This window comes from Lepisosteus platostomus, chromosome 12 (genome assembly GCF_059453375.1).
Source record: "Lepisosteus platostomus isolate fLepPlt1 chromosome 12, fLepPlt1.hap1, whole genome shotgun sequence".
In the NCBI taxonomy this organism is placed as follows: Eukaryota; Metazoa; Chordata; class Actinopteri; order Semionotiformes; family Lepisosteidae; genus Lepisosteus; species Lepisosteus platostomus.
In genome coordinates, this window is record NC_142622.1 from 11971127 (window position 1) to 11995806 (window position 24680).

At 35.8% G+C, this 24680-nt stretch overlaps 1 protein-coding gene across 1 annotated transcript in view; it reads left to right on the forward strand.

Annotated features, from left to right (window-relative positions):
- Positions 1–258: 258 nt before the first annotated feature.
- Positions 259–24680, forward strand: part of LOC148651111 (secretagogin-like) — a 28363-nt gene continuing 3941 nt past the window's right edge. The window contains exons 1-7 of the mRNA XM_088601004.1: positions 259–1112; positions 1557–1627; positions 8846–8938; positions 18345–18434; positions 19286–19342; positions 21784–21861; positions 24469–24524. Of these exons, the coding sequence (XP_088457130.1) occupies positions 1043–1112; positions 1557–1627; positions 8846–8938; positions 18345–18434; positions 19286–19342; positions 21784–21861; positions 24469–24524 (515 nt within the window). The 5' untranslated portion in view covers positions 259–1042. The remainder of the gene's footprint in view (positions 1113–1556; positions 1628–8845; positions 8939–18344; positions 18435–19285; positions 19343–21783; positions 21862–24468; positions 24525–24680) is intronic.

A 24680-nucleotide genomic window follows, 5' to 3' on the forward strand; every position in this document is an offset into this window, starting at 1 on the left:
TTTCAAATTATGTATATAGCCCTAATTAACAACCTTTGACGCAACTGTAGCGCAGCGTCCACGTGTTACATTTTTTGCTGCCAATAGAAAATGGCCCCTTTTAAAGATGCTTTTTCCCAATTATTCAGAATTCTGCATGTTCGTATTCTTCGTAGTAGTATGATTCGTGGTGTTTATTTTGAAGCCTTTTTGCTTACCAAAAATGAATAAATAAATAATATGATACAAATTGTCTCAGTGTCATGTGCTTTGAATAACATTTCTAGATTTTTTGGTAAAATTATTATTTCAGAGAAACTTATCAATACATGCAAACTACAGGACTTCCCTTCGATATTCCATAGAGGTCGCGACTTCAATCTCGGTCCAGAGTCTCAGTCCAAAAGGTGTTTATAAGTAATCACTAAATCATACATACAGTATCTGAAAACCTTGGTTTATTTGGTCGTGTTATTTGTTAGTTTAAGCCTACTGTACTTTAGAGATCATTTGGAACACAAATCAGAATACCCTTCGGTTATGAAAGACCAGAGATCCCTTAATGGAACCATAACTTCCAAGTGTTACTATTAAAAAAGGGTGATTAAACTGACATTAAGAGACTAACTGTGGTGGTGCTCTCAAGGACCAGTAATGGAGACCTTTTTTCGTTTATGAAAAATAACCTTAAGGTAGCATAACAACCAGTTAAAACAATTACTTGTTAACAGAGCTAAAACAGAGCTATTCTACTGTAATCGTTACAATCTGAACCGCAGCAGTTGCCATATATCATAAGTAGTCTTTCGTTGAAAATAAAAGGTAATCCCTTTTGTACGCAGGCGTCATGAATTAAGTTACTCGTCCATCACTTGGAGGAGGGGTTTTCTGCTTATAAAGTACGAAGAAAAAATTAGTTTAACCTAATCCGTTGGATAGGTGTCGGTAACCACATCTCTTTTATCCTTAGTATCTAAAACAACGGTCTCTCTCTTAAAGTTCAGTGTTTTATATACTTGTTGATTTCCTTTCCGAGTTTTTTTTTTCAACTTTTGTAATCACCATGGACAGCACCTTTGATAACCTGGACGCAGTTGGTTTTCTGAAAATCTGGCAGCACTTTGACGCTGATGGTAAGGTCTTGTTTTATTAGAAATCATTTTCAGAAAGTAACCATTTATGGATATTGAGTTTATCCGTATTTTTTATTCGTTTTTAGACAAAGACGTCCATACAATGTTTTGTGTTTAGGTCAAATAACAGATACAGCTTTAGAAACTAATGCATGTGAAGTGAATGTACAGTATATATTTATTTAAAAATCTCTGGTACAAAACGCTCCAAACCTTGACGTATCTCAAACGTTATTTATGCTTACAAACACTACTTATCATAACAGAAGTAGTTGTTCTGTTTAGCATGTCTGCTTTTAAATGAAACCCAATTTATAGCATATTTTTTCATGTTATTTTAATTGATCCGAAACACTACTTTTCAAAAGTCATATTTAAACGCATCACTGCTTGTACTGATTTCGTTCGTGTAAAAATACTAACTGCTGTTTGTTACGTTCATAGATAACGGCTATATTGAGGGAAAAGAACTCGATGAATTTTTTCGCTATATGATGAAACAACTAGGTGCCGGGGTAAGTTCCGTAACTTCAGTCGTTTGATCCTCAACACTTTTTTGAGTCAAAGAATCAAATAGTTCCAGAAAAGGCGTTTCATTGATGTCCCCTTGGTTATAAGTGTGAAGAGCGAGTGGGATGTCATTTTTCAGACAACAAATCAGGATAAAGTGTAATAATTGTTTTGAGGCAAGGATGGGAGAGCGATTTCCTTCACCTTAGTCAAGCTAATGCCTAAACTATAATTCTTGTTACATTTCGTCTTTTATGATTTATGATTTTAATTTTAACTGAGTAGAAAATATATATTTTGCAATAAGCAAACTGTTCTTCTCAAAACACTGTGATGTGTCTTATTTATAGTGTCCAATGGTTGAGCTCTATAGTTCAAGCACTGAAAATGTTCAACAGAATAGAAAAAAATTAAATAGTACAATACTGAGCTAGTATATTGTCTTTATGATTCTAGCAATCATAATCCATACAATTAGAACTATTTTGATCTTGGTTGTGAACTAATCAGAAAAGGTCATTTTCATGCTTTTTTAGTTTGCAAATTTGACCACTTTTGCAAACAAAGCTGTAACCTTTGCAAAAGAGTTTACATTCCCTTCTCAGAATGGCTGCAGATAGCTTTCAAACCTTAAGGCAACAGAGCATAGCTTCAGAAAGTTCTTCTCTTGGCAGTACCCCAGCATTTGTGATTTTCACTTTTAATGTCCCAACTGATTTTAAAATGGGATTTGCAAGGACCAACATATATTTTGAAATGAATCATTTATTACAATTTTATGATTTAGAATGTGAAATGGGAGCTTGTCTCATCCAGCTAACTGTTTAATGCTTAGTTCAGTGCTAGAAAGAGCTATACAAAGCATGTGATCCACACTTTTTACAACACAATATCTTCATATTCCTTGGCACACCTGAGACCTTTCCACATTGCTGCCTCACAGCACTGGGACCCTGGGTTTGATTCCTGGAGTGCTATCTTCTTGGGGTTTCTATGTTCTCCAGGGTTCTGTTTAAATAGTTTTACTGTGGGTGCTCCAGTTTCCTCCACAGTCAAAGACATATTGGTAGGTAAATTGGAGTTTGGGATAGCTTGCGCTGATGTGAGTGTGTGAATGTGTGTGTTCGTCTGTCCCCTGCAATTGATTGGCATCCCGTCCAAGGTGTGTCCTGCCTTGCGCCCTTTGCTTGCCAGGATAGGCTCCAGCTCCCCTGTGACCTTGAATTGGATAAAGCAGTTAGGAAATGGATGGATATTAATTCTCTTAAGTCTAAAGTAAAATATATATATATATATTTTAGTTTCCTATAGTATTAAAGGCCACCAATATTTTGTATCCTTATCATTTTTCATCTCTTGTATGGGCTAAAAGCAATGGATCATTCAAAAGTGGGGGAGTATGACAACAAAAACCCAGAGCAGTAGCAAAAGATGTAAATGTGAGAGTTCTGGACCCCATTTAAATGCCAGTTCCAATTCTGTCATGCAATACAGGATTGTAGTGCCCTTTGAAGCCAGAGAGCAAACATCTGTAAACACAAACACCTGCAGCTCACTTACTTCTTCTACTTTATATTTCAGCCTAAACCTACTGTAGACACATTTCTTCTGATAGTAACAACATTTCGCATATTGACAAATGGGGAGATTCTAAGATCATCATAAAGGGCTCTTATAGAGTGTACACTTTTTTTTACAGCCCCCTTTCTGATTTGAAAGCACATATTTTCCAAGAGGAGAGAAGAAGGCTGTATTTTCAGCTGCAGGGAACATGATAATGCATTTCACAATTCAATTATGTTGTTCTGGTGTGTTCCAAATTAAGGATTTCCTGTTTTCCTGCTGAATTTATCACACACCAAAGATTCACAGAACTGTTTGAACATTTCTATGAAATGTTAAATACAATTTATATGTAATATTCAAATAAAATTCATGTCACAGTTTTCCATTTTTATAAAAGAAAACTCTCCAGCTGATTTAGATAATACATTCAAGTATCACCAGTGAAGCTCTTTTCATGAATAGTGCTTCACTGTACTTAACTACAGCATAAGAGAGCCAATTTAATGGCTGCTAAAAATAGCTGCAATTGTGTTATACACAATGTGTCTAAATAATGCATTTAAAAAGTGTGTAAGGTTTGCTATGCTTGCAGACGTTTGCTTCAACAGCATCCCTTTCATTGCCTGTTAAAGTTCTCACTATGAGAAGATTATTCCTCAAGATTTCATCACCTTCATCTTGTTTCACAAATTTAAAATAAAATGCATTGCCCAATTTTTATTTTATATTGCATCACTGTAAAAACTAATCCTTCTTTACCTTCTCAACACTAACGTCTTATATAATAAAACCCATGCTCCTGGTATTTTGATTTACAGTGCATTTTAATCACTTATGAAGTCATAAATCCCCTCACAACAGTTTGCCACAGAGCACTTTACAGAATTATACTGCAGGCATATTCATAACAAAATGTCAGTCTTAATAAAACTTGTCTGGGGGATGTGGGATTTTGAGATTTAACAGTAAGTCTCACAAACCTGGAGCTGCATCAAGCTTGGTAGGAAATTCATTTATTTTATTATATTGCTGAGTAAACTGGTTAGTCTTCTACTTATTGACTTTTGCTTGTAATTATACCTTGTGTAGCCTAGTTAAAATGTGGATGTTTTAGACTGACAAGTGGGAATAGTGTAATTTAATAAATATGGCCTTTTGTCCATTGTCTGCCGGGTTAGACTTCCGGTCTACTGCAAATCCATGTAGTACTTAGCAATTATTGAAAACGGATAGATGGATATCAGCATACACAAAGGTTAATGCACTAAAATCAGGATGGAAGCTTAATGGTGCAGATTCCAGATGTGCTGTAAGTCTTTTATGTGTATGACACTATAATATGCAGTACAAGTGACCTAACCTATTAAGCCTATTTTAATCATTACATTTTTGGAACAAAAGTCTTCAAAACATCATGTGAAAATGTATTTCATAAAACTTTAAAACAAATTAATGTTCACATTCATATCACTTTCATAGCCACTTATCCAATTCAGGGTACGGTGGCCCAGAGTCTATCTTAGGAAACATTAGACACAAGGTGGGATACACCCTGAACCCTAGTCCACTGCAGAATGCTCATATTAATCTTTCAAATACAATTCTAAAGCTGAACACCATGTTTCTAAGTGTTTCACATACCGTTCAAAATGGAGCAGGATTTCACTGAGACTGTCTGCATTATTCCTATTGTTTTTCCTGAAAATAAACAATGAAAAAGCCTGTGTTTTCCCCCATGCAGTATTAACGAGAAGGCAGAGTAGCCTATTGCCATAATGCATTTCTGAGAAATGTAGCATTGTCATGCCAACAGGAAATTGATTAGTTGATAAAGCTCATTAGGACAATTCTTACTTTAATAAAAAATATGTAGTTAGTAATGAGTGTCCAACACAAATGTTATCTTTGATGTCTTGTACAGAATGTATTCTAAAACTATACAACATCTGTTAAAAACGTTGTTCCATGCTGATTACACAAAGCATTTTTTGGAAAAATGCAGTCACACCTGTTAAAACATGGATGTTGCTCTTTTTATTCCCTTCTTTTAAGGCACACTTGTAGCTTTAGTGTTATATACAGTATTTAGTAGCTTATTTTCTTATTGAAGCTAAAGACCTTCTAGAGCACTGTTTTTTGAAGGAGTCAGTCGATTATTCATTAAGAGTATATTCATTAGGAAGTGAAACATGATGGCCTAATTCTATGGATAGAGACCATATCACACAACAATGTTGTGTATTTTTACATATAATTTCCATTTCAGTTTATCAAACAATAAATTAATGAAAGATGTGGAACAGTAATGCATGTTCCTGAGGATATTAATGCAGGCATTACCCTTTTTGGCCTTTCTCAGGAATTGTAACCTGTTTTTTACCTCTTAGTTTTTTTTATTTTGAAAACTTACTTGCAAACTGCACAAGGTTTGTCAAGGAGCAGTCCAAAGGAAGTTCATATCATACTGGAATATAGCACCTTGCAAATTCAGATGATTCCTATGGGTTTCCCATTTCATGAAAGTACAAAATAATACATGCCACTTTTTTAAACAATATTTTTTTCAATACATTAATGTTGAAACTGATGACTTCTAAGGGTAATATAGATTTCAGTAAATATCAGCAAAACTCAGATAAAAAAACAAAATGTTGTATGTGTATGCAGAAGTATTAACACCCATGAACCCAATGTGTGGTGGAAGTACTTTTGACAGCAGTTGCTGTTAATTGTTTTTAGAAAGTCTATCAAATGTGCAAACATATACGGTGCACTGTCTGCCTATTTGTTTTGGCAGATGTGCTGAAGCTCTTTCAGGTTGCTTGGGGATCCCTTATGCACAGCAGTTTTCAAATCTTTCCACGGTATCAATAGGATGTAAGGCAATAGGATTTAACTGGGATTCTCAAGGACATTCAATTTCTAATTCTTACGTCACTAATATTGTGTTGGCCTTGTGCTTCGGGTCATTGTCCTGCTGAAAAGTGAATTTTTGTTCTAGTTGTAGGCCTTTTATCTAGGTCCTCATAAACTTCTCAGTCCGTGCTAATGAGAAGCAGAAATACAGCATACCATAATGCTGTTACCACCATGTTTGACAGTATGGATGGCTTCAGATGTAATACTTTGTATTTACACCAAAATGTTAGGATTTTGTCTTTCCTGACCACAAAGCTTTTTGGCAGGTTGGTAGTAAGTGCTTTGTGAAATGTTTGTGTTGTTCCATTCAAACCCCTTTTCTGCAGTGAGCATGATGTTGTTGACCCGTGGACATATTCTCCCATTCAGCCACTGTGCTCTGTAACTCTTGACCTACTCTGAAAAATTTGTGGCTTTTGAAGGTAATTGTGTGCACTTAATTTAGATTTGTCACAGCAAAGGGTATGAATATTTATGTAATTATGACTTTTCAATTCTTTTGTTTTTCACTGAATGTGTGGAGTAGATTGTGTTCATAACAAATATTGCACTTTTTAAAGCAACAAAATATGAAAACTGTGTAAGGGTCTGAATGTGGATGGTCTACTTTGTCAAAGTACTCAATGTAAACACTCTTCACTTTGGCATTTTGAAAACATACAGAACTTCATATGGTTGATCAACATAAGCCTCAGGAGTTACACAGATTTTTAATGAAATAGCTGAACAAAATCCCAGATTTTCCCAATTGTGTAAATGACATTATAAAATTTGGAAACATTTTAAAAAGAGAATCTATTTATGAATAAAATGTACTGTATATCCCATTTAAATAGCTTAAGGAACAGGTAGGCTCATGAACAGAATCACGTAGCTGACGAAAAAAAGTAGACATGATTGAAATCTGGTTCATATGAAGCAATAATTTTTCATCACAAAATAGTAATATGACATTATTGAAGGTTGTGTTCTTCAGTTTCCAACAGGGAATAATAGAATAATTGTGTTGGCAGCATCTTGATTAGGGTTCTGATGTGAACGAAATTTGGTTTTAAAGATTCACCTTCTGTTCTCTATAATGAAAATAAACCATAAATGTGGCTTGTTTTTAGCATTTATTCCGCAGCATCGTCCTTATGGTCTTGAGTCTTTCTTATTACAGAATAACATGGATATTGACCAAATAAATAATCATTCATTAGCATCTGCTACACTACACTACACTACACTACACTTGAAAGCAAAAAGATCCATTTTTATTGGATTTAAGATAATACATGTGTGTCAATATTTGTAATGTCTTTATACTGTAGAACCATCACGAGAATAGTGGCTTAGGAGAGATCCTTGGGTTGCCATTAACAGGGGTAATCAGAAGCACAGTGTCATGAATGGTATAGAGGAGAATGACAATATGGAGATAACACAGATAATCTTTCCATTCAATTAAAACATTATGATATGAGCAGCACATCCATCCATCCATTACCTAACCACTTTATTCAATACTGGGTTGCTCACCTAACCACTTTATTCAATACTGGGTTGCAGGGGAGCCTGAGCCTATCTCAGCAAGAAACAAGCACAAGGCAGGATACACGCTATACAGGATGCCAGTCCATCTCCAGGCACACACAGATACAAACATCCACACACTCACACCAGGGCAAATTTTTACTGAAAGCTAATGAACTTACCAGTATGTCTTGGGACTGTAGAGGAAACTGGGGTACCCAGAGGAAACCCACTCAAACACAGGAAGAACATACAAACTCCATGCTGATATCACCTCAGGTCTGGAATTGAGCCCAGGGCCACAAACAACGATGCTAAACCATTATGCCACCGTAAGATAATCTGTAAAATAAAAAAAAAAACTGAAAATTGATTTCATGCCTGATTTATTAACTGCACATTTTATTTCAAACAACAAGTTAAAAAATCCTTTGTGCTGACGTTTTCTTATTCTGGTTAAAACCTAAGTAAATAAGAACAAGAGTGTAAAATTATATTCAAGTGTTACTTAAGAATAAGTATTTTGTGTAGTGCTATTTAAAATTGAATATACTGTACAGTACAAGGTCTATTATGTGCTTGGTAAATAACCAGACTGAAGATACTTAAGCTATTTTTCAAAGCTACTGTATAAGCTGCTTATCAAAGGTTTTATATGCACAGTTAGTCAAAATACTTCTTGAACTAAAATTTTGTTTTTCACTATTTGAGTATGAATGTATTGTACATCTGCCCCTTTAAATTTTTATAGCTAGTGGTATACATTCAAACATTTTCTGTACAACAGCATACAAACAAGTTATAAGAGTGGCTATTTGTTTTTCAATAATAATAAGTTCATTAATAATAGTTTATTTACATTGTCATCAGGAACCATTGTTAAATAAGTCTTTGAACTTTTTTCATAGATTAGTCTATGAACTTTTACATAGTTGCTTAAGATTTAAATTGTCAACAGAAGCAAACAAAAACATCAGTCAATTACAGGTTTACATGGAAGTGGTTTGTAGTTGTCCTTTGGTTGGGCCAGAAAATAGTATATTTTCAAGTGGTAATCACATTTTGAGTACCTAGTTCTTGTCAAAAACAGAATCAGAATAAATAAAATAACAGACATAGTAAAGCCAGTAGTATGGATTGAAACAACAATTGAAAACAACAGACTCTTCTCAATGTCCTTGTGTACTTGTTTAGCTGATTTCTTTCTTTCTGCTCTTTTGAAGAATAAAATAACAGAAGAGAAGGTCCAGCGATTAAAAGAGAGATTTATGTCAGCCTATGATGCTACTGCTGATGGACGCCTACAGATCCAAGAGGTATAGTTGATTGCATTCATTCCTGAGACTTTTTGAGTTTGCATGATATACAATATACTGTAGTTACTTCGCATGGCATCAATCATACTGTAAATACACTGTAATACTGTTCATGCAAGAGCTGTAGTGTTACTTAGACATCTTTTTAAGGATCTGCTTAAAATTGAAAGCAAAATTTCAGCATCATAATGTAACTATTTATAATAAAGAACAGATAGAGGCTGAAAAGTACAAAAAAATTGTCTTCCATCAAGTGTGATGCCTCCAAAGGAAAATGTTTATTCTTTCTACTTTACTTTTCAATATGAAATTAATCTCTACATATTTTTACTTATGAAAAATACTTTGGTGATTATGTTGACACGTCTTCTACATCTTCAAATCATTGTGAGGAAGCAATTAAAAAGGCAGCAAAATGCTAGAATATATTGATAAAAACATAAAATTGAAATCTAGGCATTTTTGTATAATGCACTCTTTTAGAATGCTCTGGAATCAGTCAAAATATACAGTAACTAGCAACCCGGTTCATTATAGGTCTTTAGACAATATCTTAAATTGATAGGCTTTTTAGTCTTGAACATAGAAGATTAGGAGGAGCCTTAATACAAGTATTTAAAATCCTCAAGAGCATTGACAACTCAGTTCAAAGCTCTTGAGGCCAGCAGAAGTCTTCATAATGAACCGTCAAATATAAACAAGAGGGCACAAGTGAAATCTATGTTGGAGGTGTATTTAAAACTAAGAACAGGGGGTGATCTTCCCCAAGACATGCGAGAATATGGACCAAACTTTCCAGATATGTTGTTGAAGCCAATAACCTGACTTCTTTCAAAAAATGGTTGGATAAGACTTTGGGATCAATTAACTACTAACTAACAATGAGCTACAGTACATGAGTCAAATATCCTCCTCTTGTTTGTACAGTAACTTTTTGTGTGCATAATTCCCAAATTTCAACCTCTAAAGGGATTAACTGACAAGGTGAAGTACAGAAGGTCTCTTTCAAGTGCTGGAAACACTTTGGTTACAATGAAGGCCAGCTAGGATTCCTGCATCCTATACATTCTACAGACATATCATGAATGGCACAACAGACAGACGATGTACTGTACCACCAGGAATATCTGTGGCTGTGCTGGTGGATTAAGGATGCAGCACAAAGAGACCTCTAATCTTTCTCTAAACATCATCAGCATCAAACATTTTCATAATGATATGCCTGCAGTGATCCTCAATAATAGATCCATTATGGAGATTTTTAAAATTTGGACAGGAGTCATACATGGTTGTGTCATCACTCACATTGTATTGTATTTTCAGTATTTCCGAGCTCTATGCTTCATTTGATAAAGTTGGATTAAGTAAATAAATATAGACTCAAATAATTAACATTTCTTTTTGTGGTATGTATTCCTGGATTAAATTGAATTCTACTTAGTCTCTATAGAGTAGTAGATAAGTGTTGTTTACACCAGTGGTACACCAGTAGGCCACTGATGAGAGGGGGAACATGTATCTTCCAGTGAAGGGAAGACTGTCTTAAGGCAATATTTTAAATTGATAGGCTTTTTAGTATTGAACAGATTCCCTGTCAGTTGAAGGGTGAGCCCAGTTGAGTGTGTCAGGTGTGCCAGGGGTTCCAGGGAATGAAAGGAAGAAAAATGGAGAACTAAGAAGAGTTTGACAGGAATTTGTCTGTATGTCCCGTGGATTAAAGGATTGAAGAACTGTTCCACAGGAGAAGGAGAACTGAAGATCTTTAGCTAGATCTAAAGACCACCCAAACACGCACATGTAACCTGATGACATACTGGCACATGTGGCACATGTTTGTGGTCTGGGAGTCGACATTCCCACAGACTGTATGTACCTTGACAGAAATGAATCTTTAAGTAATGGTCAACTTATTTACAGATGCACATGAGAAGATGAGAGCAGAAGATTCTTCCAGTAACCACCAAAAGCACATTAGAACCATTGGTTTGGATCGGATAAAGCTTTGTTTTTTGCTTTATTACTGCATAAAATAAAATTCATAGAATATATTTACAGTATAAAATAGTTGTTTTTTGTGGCACATTTGGAAGATTTTAGAAAGTTTACAATAGAAAAGTTTAGAATATGCTATCATAATGCATTCCTTATTCATAACAGAAAATCAAGAAAGAAATCTGTTGGTTCAGAATATTTATGTGATTATGTCAGGAGAATGTTTGTCAAAAGACACAACCTATAAGCAAGGGAGAGTCCTTGAGGCCTTTTGTTCCCTCTGGTTGTTGAATTTTATTTGAAGTAAAGAGCAACACTGTTTTGTGTAAGAGGAGACCTATGTGTAGGAGTTTAGAATTGATCAAACAAGTTCATGTGTAAGCTAATGATCTTGACTGAAGCAAAATAATGGAGCACCTCACATAGTTATGAGTATCTTGAGATGATTTTTGAAAAATGTATAGAAGTGCACAAATTTCAAAGCACAAATCCCTGAATCACAGCAAGACAAGGTTTAAATGGTCGTTACATTCTAAGACTATTAAATTTTAGTTGTTCTATTCTTAAAACCTTTGTTAATTTTATCAATTGTTCATGTTTGTGCATGAATGAGGAAGCAAGCAAAGTTTGAAAACGCATATTGATCTCAATTGCTGTTACTCAAACAGATTATGTTGTGTATCTTTCTGTTTGATTGAGCCTGTGTTTTTATTTAATGCTTCTAACACATTACTTATTTCATACAGTGCCTTGCGAAAGTATTCGGCCCCCTTGAACTTTTCAACCTTTTGCCACATTTCAGGCTTCAAACATAAAGATATAAATTTTTTATTTTATGTGAAGAATCACCAACAAGTGGGACACAATTGTGAAGTGGAACGAAATCTATTGGATTTTTGAAACTTTTTTAACTAATAAAAAAAATGAAAAGTGGGGCGTGCAAAATTATTCGGCCCCCTTGCGTTAATACTTTGTAGAGCCACCTTTTGCTGCGATTACAGCTGCAAGTCGCTTGGGGTATGTCTCTATCAGTTTTGCACATCGAGAGACTGAAATTCTTGCCCATTCTTCCTTGCAAAACAGCTCGAGCTCAGTGAGGTTGGATGGAGAGCGTTTGTGAACAGCAGTTTTCAGCTCTTTCCACAGATTCTCGATTGGATTCAGGTCTGGACTTTGACTTGGCCATTCAAACACCTGGATACGTTTATTTGTGAACCATTCCTTTGTAGATTTTGCTGTATGTTTGGGATCATTGTCTTGTTGGAAGATAAATCTCCGTCCCAGTTTCAGGTCTTTTGCAGACTCCAACAGGTTTTCATCCAGAATGGTCCTGTATTTGGCTGCATCCATCTTCCCCTCAATTTTAACCATCTTCCCTGTCCCTGCTGAAGAAAAGCAGGCCCAAACCATGATGCTGCCACCACCATGTTTGACAGTGGGGATGGTGTGTTGAGGGTGATGAGCTGTGTTGCTTTTACGCCAAACATATCGTTTTGCATTGTGGCCAAAAAGTTCGATTTTGGTTTCATCTGACCAGAGCACCTTCTTCCACATGTTTGGGGTGTCTCCCAGGTGGCTTGTGGCAAACTTTAGACGAGACTTTTTATGGATATCTTTGAGAAATGGCTTTCTTCTTGCCACTCTTCCATAAAGGCCAGATTTGTGCAGTGTAAGACTGATTGTTGTCCTATGGACAGACTCTCCCACCTCAGCTGTAGTTCTCTGCAGTTCATCCAGAGTGATCATGGGCCTCTTGGCTGCATCTCTGATCAGTCTTCTCCTTGTCTGAGCTGAAAGTTTAGAGGGACGGCCAGGTCTTGGTAGATTTGCAGTGGTCTGATACTCCTTCCATTTCAAGATGATCGCTTGCACAGTGCTCCTTGGGATGTTTGAAGCTTGGGAAATCTTTTTGTATCCAAATCCGGCTTTAAACTTCTCCACAACAGTATTACGGACCTGCCTGGTGTGTTCCTTGGTCTTCATGATGCTCTCTGCGCTTTCAACAGAACCTTGAGACTATCACAGAGCAGGTGCATTTATACAGAGACTTGATTACACACAGGTGGATTCTATTTATCACCATCAGTCATTTAGGACAACATTGGATCATTCAGAGATCCTCGCTGAACTTCTGGAGTGAGTTTGCTGCACTGAAAGTAAAGGGGCCGAATAATTTTGCACGCCCCACTTTTCATTTTTTTATTAGTTAAAAAAGTTTCAAAAATCCAATAGATTTCGTTCCACTTCACAATTGTGTCCCACTTGTTGGTGATTCTTCTCATAAAATAAAAAATTTATATCTTTATGTTTGAAGCCTGAAATGTGGCAAAAGGTTGAAAAGTTCAAGGGGGCCGAATACTTTCGCAAGGCACTGTATATTGAGTATTTTTCATGTGTTCACTAAGGATGAACAATTTCTTCCTTAGGTACTAGAAGAACAAAGTTCTGTATTTAAACATTAGTACCATAGAAGAGGCAGAAGTATTTTGGTGACTAGAAGCACTGAAGATTAATAAATCCTCAAGTCGTGATGGTATCTTAGCAGATGTACTCAAGGAAACAAAAGATGTTATTCAGACGCCATTGACACAACACTTCCATCAGTAACTCAAAACAAGAAAATCACTGGTGTAGTCCACATAATAATTCCTTTTACTTATATAGCGCTTTTCTGGACACTCCACTCAAAGCGCTATACAGGTAATGTGGACTCCCCTCCACAACCACCAATGTGCAGCATCCACCTGGCAGCCATAGTGCACCAGAACACTTACCACACATCAGCTATCAGTGGGGAGGAGAGCAGAGTAATGAAGCCAATTCATAGATGGGGATTAATAGGAGGCCATGATTGGTAAGGGCCACTGGGAAAGGACGCCGGGGTTACACCCCTACTCTTTTTGAGAAACACCCTGGGATTTTTAATGACCACAGAGAGTCAGGACCTCGGTTTTATGTCTTATCCGAAGGATGGTGCCCTTTTACAGTATAGTGTCCCCATCACTATACTGGGGCATTAGGGCCCACATAGACTGCAGGGTTAGCGCCCCCTGCTGGCCCCACTAACACCTCTTCCAGCAGCAACCTTAGTTTTTCCCAGAAGGACTCCCATCCAGGTACTGACCAGGCTCACACCTGCTTACCTTCAGTGAGTTACCAGTTGTGAGTTGCAGGGTGATATGGCTGCTGGCGATTCTACACATTTGTAGAATGGGTGACTAAAAATGAACCACGTGCAGTAAATGCAAACCAAAATGCTGGGCTTCTATTTCATGTAAAGTTATGGAAACAATTGTTAAAACTAAATTAAAGGATCATCTATATGGAATTGAGATACTAGTGAACAGTCAACATGAATTTAGAAAAGCTAGACCCTGCCAACATAAACCAACTTATTTATTGAACAAGCAACTACATAATGTATTCACAGAAAGCATATGATATGGTGTATTTAGATTTTCAGAAAGCCTTTGATTAAGGTTCTCATTAATGATACATTCTCAAATTACAGGCAGTAGATATCCAGGGAGACCTGTGTTTGGATTGAGAACTGATTAATAATACAAAGCAGAGTACAGATAAAGGATGAATGCTCAGATTATATTGAATGCTTATTGAGCTCAATTGCTGTTACTCAAATAGATTATGTTGTGTGGCTTTCTATTTGATTGAGCCTGTTTTTTTTTTTATTTAACACTTCTAATACAGTACTTATTTCATATATTGTGGAAAACAGCAGCAGAGTTGTGTTTGTGTTCTAGCCCATTGAGTGTAACAGAAACTGTCACTATTGAAAACCAAGGTTTTCTTTTGAATAATTTTCAATGCCAGTGATGTGACTTCTAATACACTTGCAAATAACCAGAAGAGAAAATACAGAATTCAGAGGCATTGGGAACTAATAACAGCAATGACCTAAGAATTAAAATACATAATCTCACTTTTACATGTGGCCCTTTTGAAGGTCTTTTAATTAAAAAGGATTTACTTTGTTGAACACTGACATATCTGTCTGTTGTACACTGTGTATATTAAATTTACTTTGAAATTAAATTTATATACATATCATACTCTACACATTCAAAGCAAAAAACAAAAATAGATAAAAGCTTTCAAAACAACTCAGATATAAAGTTGTATAAAGGCACAGATCAAAAGAATTGTTTTAAAAAAGTTGAAAATGCTTTGTGAACAGTGAAACTGAACATTAAGAATGGAAGGTGTATTGTACCACCCAGGAACTGACTAGATAAAAGTGTTCCTCCAAACTGAAGTGCTGGGCAAGGAGATAAATGTTGAGGGAAGATGCTTTAAAGATTAAGTGACTTAGTAAGAGCTACTGAGTTCAGTGCCTGAGATGGGAGAAAATGTCCAGCAATATTCCAGTCCCTCAACAAAGTAGATCTACAGTATATGGTCTTTCTCAGGGACCCAACAGAGTAGGATTCCTCTGCCAGCTGCAGGATTTGAACCAGCAACCTCCAAGCCACAAGTGCAGAGCCTTAGCCACAGAGCCACCGCTCCAGCCTTGGGTGAACTTCTTTCACCCATAAAAGTTTTCATTTGAGCATTCAAGCCTATACATTTTAATTAACATTCACTTTTAAAAATGTGCATATATATATTTTAATTCAATAAAATGGAAGGGATGAAAACGTTTAAAAGGCACTGTATTTATTGTTAGTTATGCCTTGTACTTTCAAACCACCAGCAAGCATTGTAAGGCTGTAAATCTCAGTTCCCATATTTTCACAGTTAAATCTAATAATGCACTTAGAATAATCAGTTCACAAAAGCACAGGCTGGGCTGTAATTTTGCAGTGTTGTTTTTCAGAATGCTAATAAAATTGTGGGTTAACATTATCATGGGCATACTCTTTGACAATGCACAATACCTTGAACTAACAGCAGAGCTGCACTTTGCTGAAACATAAATAAAGATACTTGTGGGCCAGAATTTAATTGTCTTGGCAGCCAAGGAAAGGTTAAAAGATAAAGTTAGCCCTTTATCTCTGTATTGGCGCCTTGATGCTGCTGTTGTGCCAGCTTGCTATTTTATTGCACTGCTGTCAAGTAAGACCCTACTGAGGCAGGTAGAGCATTTGAGCAACATTGATAAGTCATATACAGTATAACCACATCAAACACCATGAATCCGATCGTCACAGGGATCTCTGTCACTCCGATGAAGCAAGCTTTTAAGAATAACTGAACTAAAACGGGCTGAAAAACAGGTGCAGTATTTGGGGGATAGAGAGTATTTAAATCTAATAACTTTAGAACCTTCTAGGACAGCATGAAGAGAATGACAGGACTGTCCTCATGCAGGAATCCAATAGTGATTGATGAACTTCTGTTTTCAAATGGACTGAATGTGCTGTTCACCGGGTGTAATAATACAGATACCCCTGATAAATGCTTTAATATATTAAAGTTAGTTTCACTTAACAGTTCAGACAGGGTTATCATTAATGCAGACCAAGTTATGAATACCTTTCAGTGCACAAAAGTTTGCAAGGCAACTAGCTCTGATAATATAAAGGCATTTATTTTGAAATTAGCTGCAGTGTGGCAACCAACTTTCCAGATCTCAGTAGACACGCATACTATTCCTGTACTATGGAAAACCTCCCTTATTATACCCCTCCTAAAGAAAACCTGTCAAATAGAACAATTTTAGATGAACTGCTATTGCGTCAGTTACAGTATGAAGAAATAATGGGAGAGGATTTTGGTTTAGAATCTCAGTAAATGCTAAGCTAGATGCATTTCTGTTTGCTTATGTCACAGTACAGATACAGTAGTTACCCTCACTAACCTTATTTCAAAGCATACTGTATAAACAAATGAAAATCATATGCTAGAGTACTTTTCCATCAAAATCAGACCTGGTATTTTATTATAAAAAATCATCTAATTATAATTGCAGGTATAATTTGGTATAATTACAGCAGGTTAAAGGCAATAATATACCTTTACCAAAATAATAACTTACTGTGGAGTACCCCAGGGAAATAAGGTCACCAGCGCTCTTCATTGTCTATACCAATCATTTAGTTGCTTGTGGTCCAATCCAATTCCTAATCAAATTTTCTGATGATTCCACCTTAGTGATTAACAATAATCATTCAGTTCTGTCATGTAAAGTGTACTGCAGTATGACATACAGTAACCATCAGTCTTTCTGTACAACACAAATCTAAGATATCTATACTCTAACAAAATGATTAATTCTTTTAGCCCATATTCCATAAGTGAGTTTACAATGAAAGGGTAATGGTTCAAGGGTAAGTGCAATCAGTGGATTATGTTCAGAAGTGAAGGGGTAATGTGGAATTATATGGACTTAGTGTAATGCTACAGGGTTCTTGCATAGTTTAGTGGATTCCTGTAGGGGTGGTGTGAAATGAATATGTATGGATAGATGTCTGTTATTTAGTATTATATTTATGTGTAATGTTTACTTATATTTGTTGGTATGTTTTGTACATTTCTGTGTGTAAATCATAGCTGCTTTGATATAAGAATTTATGCAAAGCATCATATTGTAAGATAGGTTAGTAATGAGCAGGAAGGGGAGAATTCCAGCCTGCATTTGCTTGGTAGCAGCTGAGCGACTGATTGGTCTGATGGTCTCATCCAGCCACTTCTTTTGGGATTTGAGGTTACATGCTTCAGCAATATACTGTATGCCTGAGTAGCTTGTTATGGACTGCCACAGTCCTTTCTGTAGAGAAGTATCTCCTGTTTTCTCTTGGTCTTAAATGCACCCTAAATTTCCATTCACATTGTCTGGTTTGGGTTTTACTGAAGATCAACATCTCTGTTCAGATCAAACCAATCAGTGGAGGACATTTTTAAACCACAAATGTACAGTACTTTGTCAGTCTTTTCAGGCCGATTCCAAACAAGCACCATCTTTTCTAACAAGTCAACAATTGTTTGCAATAATTTTTAAAGGTTGATTTAAGATTGAGTTCTAATGGAATTGTCAGTTTTCAGTGTTTGCTCTCTGGTGATGATCATTGAGAGTACTGCATATTGCAAAAATCTAATAAGAGAAAAATAAGATACTAAGAAAAAATATTTAGTAACTTAATTACATATGTTCTGTAGAACTTTCACAGAACCATGAAGTTCTATGTGTCTTGTATGATGAACATTACCAATGTGATTTAAATGCATGCTTCCAAAAGAGAAAGGCAAAATGTTAGAATGCAGTTAATTCATTTAATAAGAATTTAAAATATTATTTGAAATACAGTATTACGAACTATAATTAGTATTTTTAATCTGGGAGACCCACTGGTTGTATAAAACAAACATGTAGTGATATCTGCATGGAAGCACAAACCTTTAATAGAGCCTTTCAAATGCAACAGTCACTGAAACGTCTTCTCTTTGTCATATTTAGTTGGCCAATATGATGCTCCCTGAAGATGAGAACTTCCTACTGCTCTTCCGCAGAGAGACTCCACTGGACAACAGCGTGGAGTTCATGCAGGTACTGTAGGAGCCTAGTACTTGTAAAGCAAAGATGCGTTCTCAGTGGTTAGATAACTGGGGACCCACATCTCTGTTAGCTATTAAAAGTGCCTGATATGCATCTCAGAGAAATACTGTAAGTTCTTTTGATTATAAAAAAATGCAGTATACTGTATGTAATCTTACTAGTTTGTGAGTATACTGTATCACTGTGAGTTGACTAACAAGGATGTTGAGAGAGACAAAACTGGATAATGTACAGAAGATTTGAATGAAGCCTTAGGATGCTGCTACACCTTTAAGAACAATGTTTTTTTTTACTGCAACATTTTCAGTATATATTTACCTCCTTTCTCCAGTATTGCCCTCAAAATGGACCACATCTGGGAAAATATATGGGCTATGCCCTGGGAAAAACTCAGATTGCTGCTGAAAGAGGTGTTAGTGGGGCGCTCACCCTGTGGTCTGTATGGGTCCTTATGCCCCAGTATAGTGATGGGGACACTATACTGTAAGAAGGCACCAGCCTTTGGATGAGATGTAAAACCGAGGTCCTGACTCTGTGGTTGTTAAAAATCCCAGGGCGTTTTTCCGATAAGAGTAGGGGTGTCCTGGCCAAAATTTCCATTGGCCCTTACCAATCATGGCCTCCTAATAATGATTTGGCTTCATTCCTCTGTTCTCCTCCTCTGTGGCTGCCATTGCATCATCCAAGTGGATGCTGCACATTGGTGGTGGTGGAGAGGAGTCCCATTGCCTATAAAGTGCTTTGAGTGGAGTGTCCAGAAAAGCACTATAATTGTAAGCAATTTATTATTCTCTTGTTCCGTTTAAATATAGTTATGTTTTTCCATGTTAAACTCTCTCCAGATCTGGCGCAAATATGATGCTGATAGCAGTGGATTTATTTCAGCCGTAGAGCTTAAGGTAGAGTATGAATTTATTCTTAATTTCGTTAGGTATGTTGAATTTTGAATGTGTCAGTTTCATTTTTTCAGTTGCGTGTATGTCAGTTTCATTTTTATAACTTTTCTTCAGATGTATTCAGATGTCTGATTGGATAGTTCAATACAGTACAATAAAGTTGTCTCATCAGAACAGACTAAAATTTTCAGCTTCTGATGTACTGTAACTGCTGTTGGCAATATATGCAGTACTTTTATATCTACTCATCCACCTCCTCAAAAAGACTGCTTTAAACAGAAGCACAGAATGAAGCACAATAAATAGACTAGAAATACTTCACATCTTTATGACTGAATGACAGTACCATTCAAAGTGAAGGTCAGATACATACAAAACTGCCATATTAATATGAGTTACATTTCAAGAATCCCACTTGTTTAAAATATGGTCAGACAAAGAAAATGACTAAAGTAGAAGAACAGACAACTGATAAAGATGTCATTCATTTGTGCTCTTAACCTTGTGGATTTTATGGAATGTCTATTATACAGTATATGTGTCCTTGCACCTGTTCCAAAACAGTACATACCATGATGCAGATTTTGGTATATGTGTTTAAATTAAACTAAAATCCATTCATAACTGCTGGAATGTAAAAATTGACATCCATCCAACACCTTATGGCAAGCTGGAATTCAAGCCTTGGTTGAATAAGTTGAGTGACTATTTTTTTAATGTAATTTGCATACACTATAAAAATTATAAGCAGTGATACAAAATGCAATTATGGAGGTATAAAAGATGTACTGAGCAAAGGCTTTTTAGCAGGGTATAACCAAATGATTAAATGAATGCAACCAGATGCAAAGTAACCAGTACAAGATATAGAAATTGCTACACACAAGGTTAACAATTATAATACAATGCACCTGCATAGCAAACATTTTGCAAAAACACAAAGTGAATAAAAGATTCTTCAGACCGTAGTGTAACCCCTGTGATTGTCACATGCTTTTCATCCATTACCTTTTATCCTTGAAAGCAGTCCAGCAGGCTCTTTAGATCTCTTTAAATCTCACGGTTTCAGGAACCACAAGATACAAGGCCTGGCCACTGGAAAGATATACATGTACTGTACTTAGATACTGTACACACAGTGGTTCTGCATGAACTCCTGAAAGAAAACTGTTGAACTGAACACTTGAAACGTACAGGATATAAAATGAAAGAGTCCAATTTCTCTCCTCCATTAAAGTTTTTTGCAGTGGATGAAGTATTCAGTATTTCAGCCTCATACCTCCATAGAAGGGAGCTTGTGTTATTGTGGCTGCATCAAGTCTGAGGCACTGTGTAAATTGCTGGCATCCAGCTCCAGTCCTGAAGGGCTGTAGTCCAGCAGGCTTTATATTTCTCTTTAAAACCACAGGTCCTGAGAGCAAGTAAAACCTTCAACTGCCACCTAAATGAACTAATTTTCTTCAAAAGTCCATTTAAACTAAAACCTGAAACAGGACTCAAGTTGGGAACACCGCGTTTAGGGGTGAACAAATGACATCTGTCATAGTAGGAATTGAGCAATTTTTTTCTTACCGTTTTTGTCTGTGTTTTGTAGATGGATTTAAGCACATCTTTTTTTTTAGTACTTCCAGGAGGCAAAAAGTTTACACACAAGCATTTTAGCACCTAGCTAAAGTACACAAAATCTAAACTGTTGAAAATGTCCTGTATTTTACTGCCTTCATCATTTTTTGCTGTCAAATTAGTGTCACGCTAAGAAATGGCTTGAACCAAACCTCAAAGGGGCTACAGTATGTAAACATTAGCTCAACGTTATTATACAGTATGTTTTCTAATTTACTTTATGTGCCACAGTATGTCGTAAACACTAAGGCCATTGAAGATTAAAAACAAAGCTTTGTTTTCTGTCAACATAATATTCTCATCCCTATTTAAAGACATCTATAAATCTATTATAAATAATTAATATAATATGACATAGACACATTATCCACAAGAATAAAATGTGACTGTTTAGATTCAGTATATGCAAAGATGTTCAGTATGTGCAAATACAGTACAATGAATGCAATATCTTCTGTACAGTATATAGAATAGTTCCTAGGGCCCAACCCATAGAGAAGAAATCTTTTGCCATGACCACAGGCCAGTTACTGTACACAGTATGTGCAATTAAATGCCACATCCGTAGCCAACTTGTTCTTCAGGACTGCTATGAGTTAAACGCTGCTGAGACATACTGTATGGTGGTACAATGTTTTTTTTCAGGATGGTAGTTGGTCCTTTTTTTCAGCCCAAATCATATAGATTTTAAGTAAAACTGTTACGCTAAAGCATGCAGCATACTTATTGGCCAAACCGCCACACTCATTTCACAGTGATCTGTTTGCATTAACCACTAACAAGGAGAAAAATATCTCCCTTGTTTTTTCTCTCCACAACAGAGCTTCCTGAAGGACCTGTTTCAGAAACACAAGAAGGTCATTTCCCCTGAGAAACTGGATGAATACACAGATGCAATGGTAATTGAGTCCTGTTATTATATCTCTGATTTATCTGTGAAACATTCTCTTTAATACTCTATATCAATCTGTTAAATGGCTGAAGTAATTTACTTAATGCAGATCTCACTCACCAACAGAGTAGTCTTTCTGTGCCATAAATTTAAAATGTTTTCATGGTACATTTTCAGACACTTGATTGACAGTAATTATGAGTGTTTGCTTCAGTGTTTACTTCTAAATTCAATTAAATGTACCAGAGAAAAAGTTGTATATTATTTTATTCAATGTATTGCTTTCAAATTCTTGTAATTAAAAATAGAAATTTGATTAAAAGTTTATAATAAACAAATCTGTAGTACACTGGCAGCATTAAAGAATGTTACCAACTTCTAGTGCGTTGTATTAGGGATTAGCACTGCTCTCTTGGAAGTGTGGATCTCTCCTTCTCTTTGGAAGCTGTGTTGATGGATCTGGCTCACAGAAATGCAATGTTTGCATTAATAATTTCCTTTCATCATTAATGGCAGGTAACATGGAGTTTACTTATCCCTGATAAGGACGACTACAATTATAAAATTATCATTTCAGAAGCTTGGTCAGAATGGGTTTTGAAACTTTGGCTTCAAATAGATTTTACATAATTCCACACAAATCTCTTTCGAAGTGTGCTGCTGCTGACATTTCTTGTCATTTAGTGCTCCATGCAATTAAGTATTTAGTGCCTCATGAAAATGACAGTCTAAAGATTTTCACCAACAGATACAATAATAGCAGTGTGGAATTGATCAGATAATTGCAATAATGAACTGATCTGTTTTTTTACCTATTTTATTTGCATTCAGGAACTGTATTTGTCCTCAGATGGAGTGTACATTTAAAGGGAAAATTAGTTCAAGTAGGTAGCCGTGTCAGCATGTGTAGGTTGCAAAGGTACAAGTAAAGGTTTATTCCATGTTGAAAAGAGAAGAAATAACGTTTCAGCTATGGAGCCTTCTTCGGGTGTGGGTTCTTCACACCTGAAGAAGGCTCCACAGCTAAAACGTTGTGGTTCTTTTCTACTCTTTTCAGCATGGAATAAACATTTACTTGTTCCTTTAAAGGGGAAATTGTTTTTTAAAATAAAAGCACTTTATTAAAATACACACTTCACAAAATAAAGCAATAACATCACTATCAAAATAGATGTACTGTACAGTATGGTTCCCTGACCTAGTCCTGTAATAATTACAGTACTGTTTATGCCACTACAGTGTCCTCTGACAATCTGTTCCAGTGCAGAAATATTCAGCATCACTTTGTTATTCCTGTGTATTCTGCACTTCAGCTTGCTTCTGCAATGTCAAACTGTACAGTAGGTCTTGGTTGTATGTATTGTGCACAGCATTTTTTCTATAGCAGAGATCTCAAGCCGGGAATGTGTAGAGCCCCAGTCCTGTTATTTCTATCAGCCTAAAGATGTTTCTAAAGATTGGGAACACCTGTAAATTAATGATCAATTTAGCACTTTCATTTAATCTGTTCAAAATGAGAACTGCATTTCATGAAGGATGAAAGGTGCACAGATTGTGATCCTAAATTATATCTAAATGACTTAATTTAACAAATCACTAACTTATTTGGTCATGGTGAAATCATTCCATGTCTTTAGACATGGGTAAATTAATGGTGAATTAATGGGTAAATTAATGGTAATGGAAATCTATAACAATAGATTTGGCTTCTCCAGAAACAAGATTGGAGAATGCTACTTAAAAAAACCCAATTGAAGTTGCCAAAGAAATGTTTCTTTATATGTGTTATGCATGATTCATAATGTGCCTTTTCACATGAGCTGGATAAGTAAATGTTATAGTAGTCTTGTGCTATCACTGATAATAACACCTCTTGCATCTTTAAAAATGCTGACTTTCATTACCCCACCTGTGAACTACAATTAGTGTCTCATCATTTAAAATAAAAGGTCAAACAGAATTGGATTCTTGTGGAACTCTATAAAATGAGTACATAGTATAACAGGCTTGAAGACAAAGTTACTGTGGTACACTACTGTATGTGAACAGATACACACTGCTCAATCATATCTCTGTACTACCGCATAAATAATCTCCAGCTTGAATTTCCTTGCAATTTTTAATATCAGAATGTGAAATCAGAAATTCTTTCCTTCAGAACAGAAATTAATAAAGCAGTAAAAAATCCCCTTTAATATTTGTTTTAAAAATATACACAAATATGTATATGAAGAATAGTATTTAGTGGTGTTTTTCACTTACATATAACTTGTTTTACAGCCGTCATATGCCATAGTCAGAATATGTACCATAGTGTGTAGTGTACGTTCCCAATAGGCAAAACCCTACTTTCTTCTACCATACTTTTAATAAATGCTTGAATCCTGTATGTTACTATCTTAGTTAAGCCATGAGAAGTACAGCTGTAACTAATTACAGTCAAATATTTATGACTTTACTAACCTTAGCCATTTCTTTTAAGAAGTGCAGTATAATTTTGGTCCTTGTTAATAACTTATTATATATTCTGATTTATACCATGATTCTATTTTCTGGTTCAAAGATTCCAAATATTTCTCATAGTTAAGTCTTTCTTCATCTTTTTTTATTTCAGATGAATATATTTGACAAAAATAAAGATGGACGTCTGGACTTAAATGATTTAGCAAGGTATTGACGAATTTCAAACATACAGTATAACATACATAAGCTATTAGTTTATCTCAAGTTAATATTGCTGTTCAGCTCAATCTTACTGTAGTTACTTTTTTTGCTGTCAAATCTGAGACTTAAGTGTTGTCTTCTACTGTTCTGTTGAAGAGACAC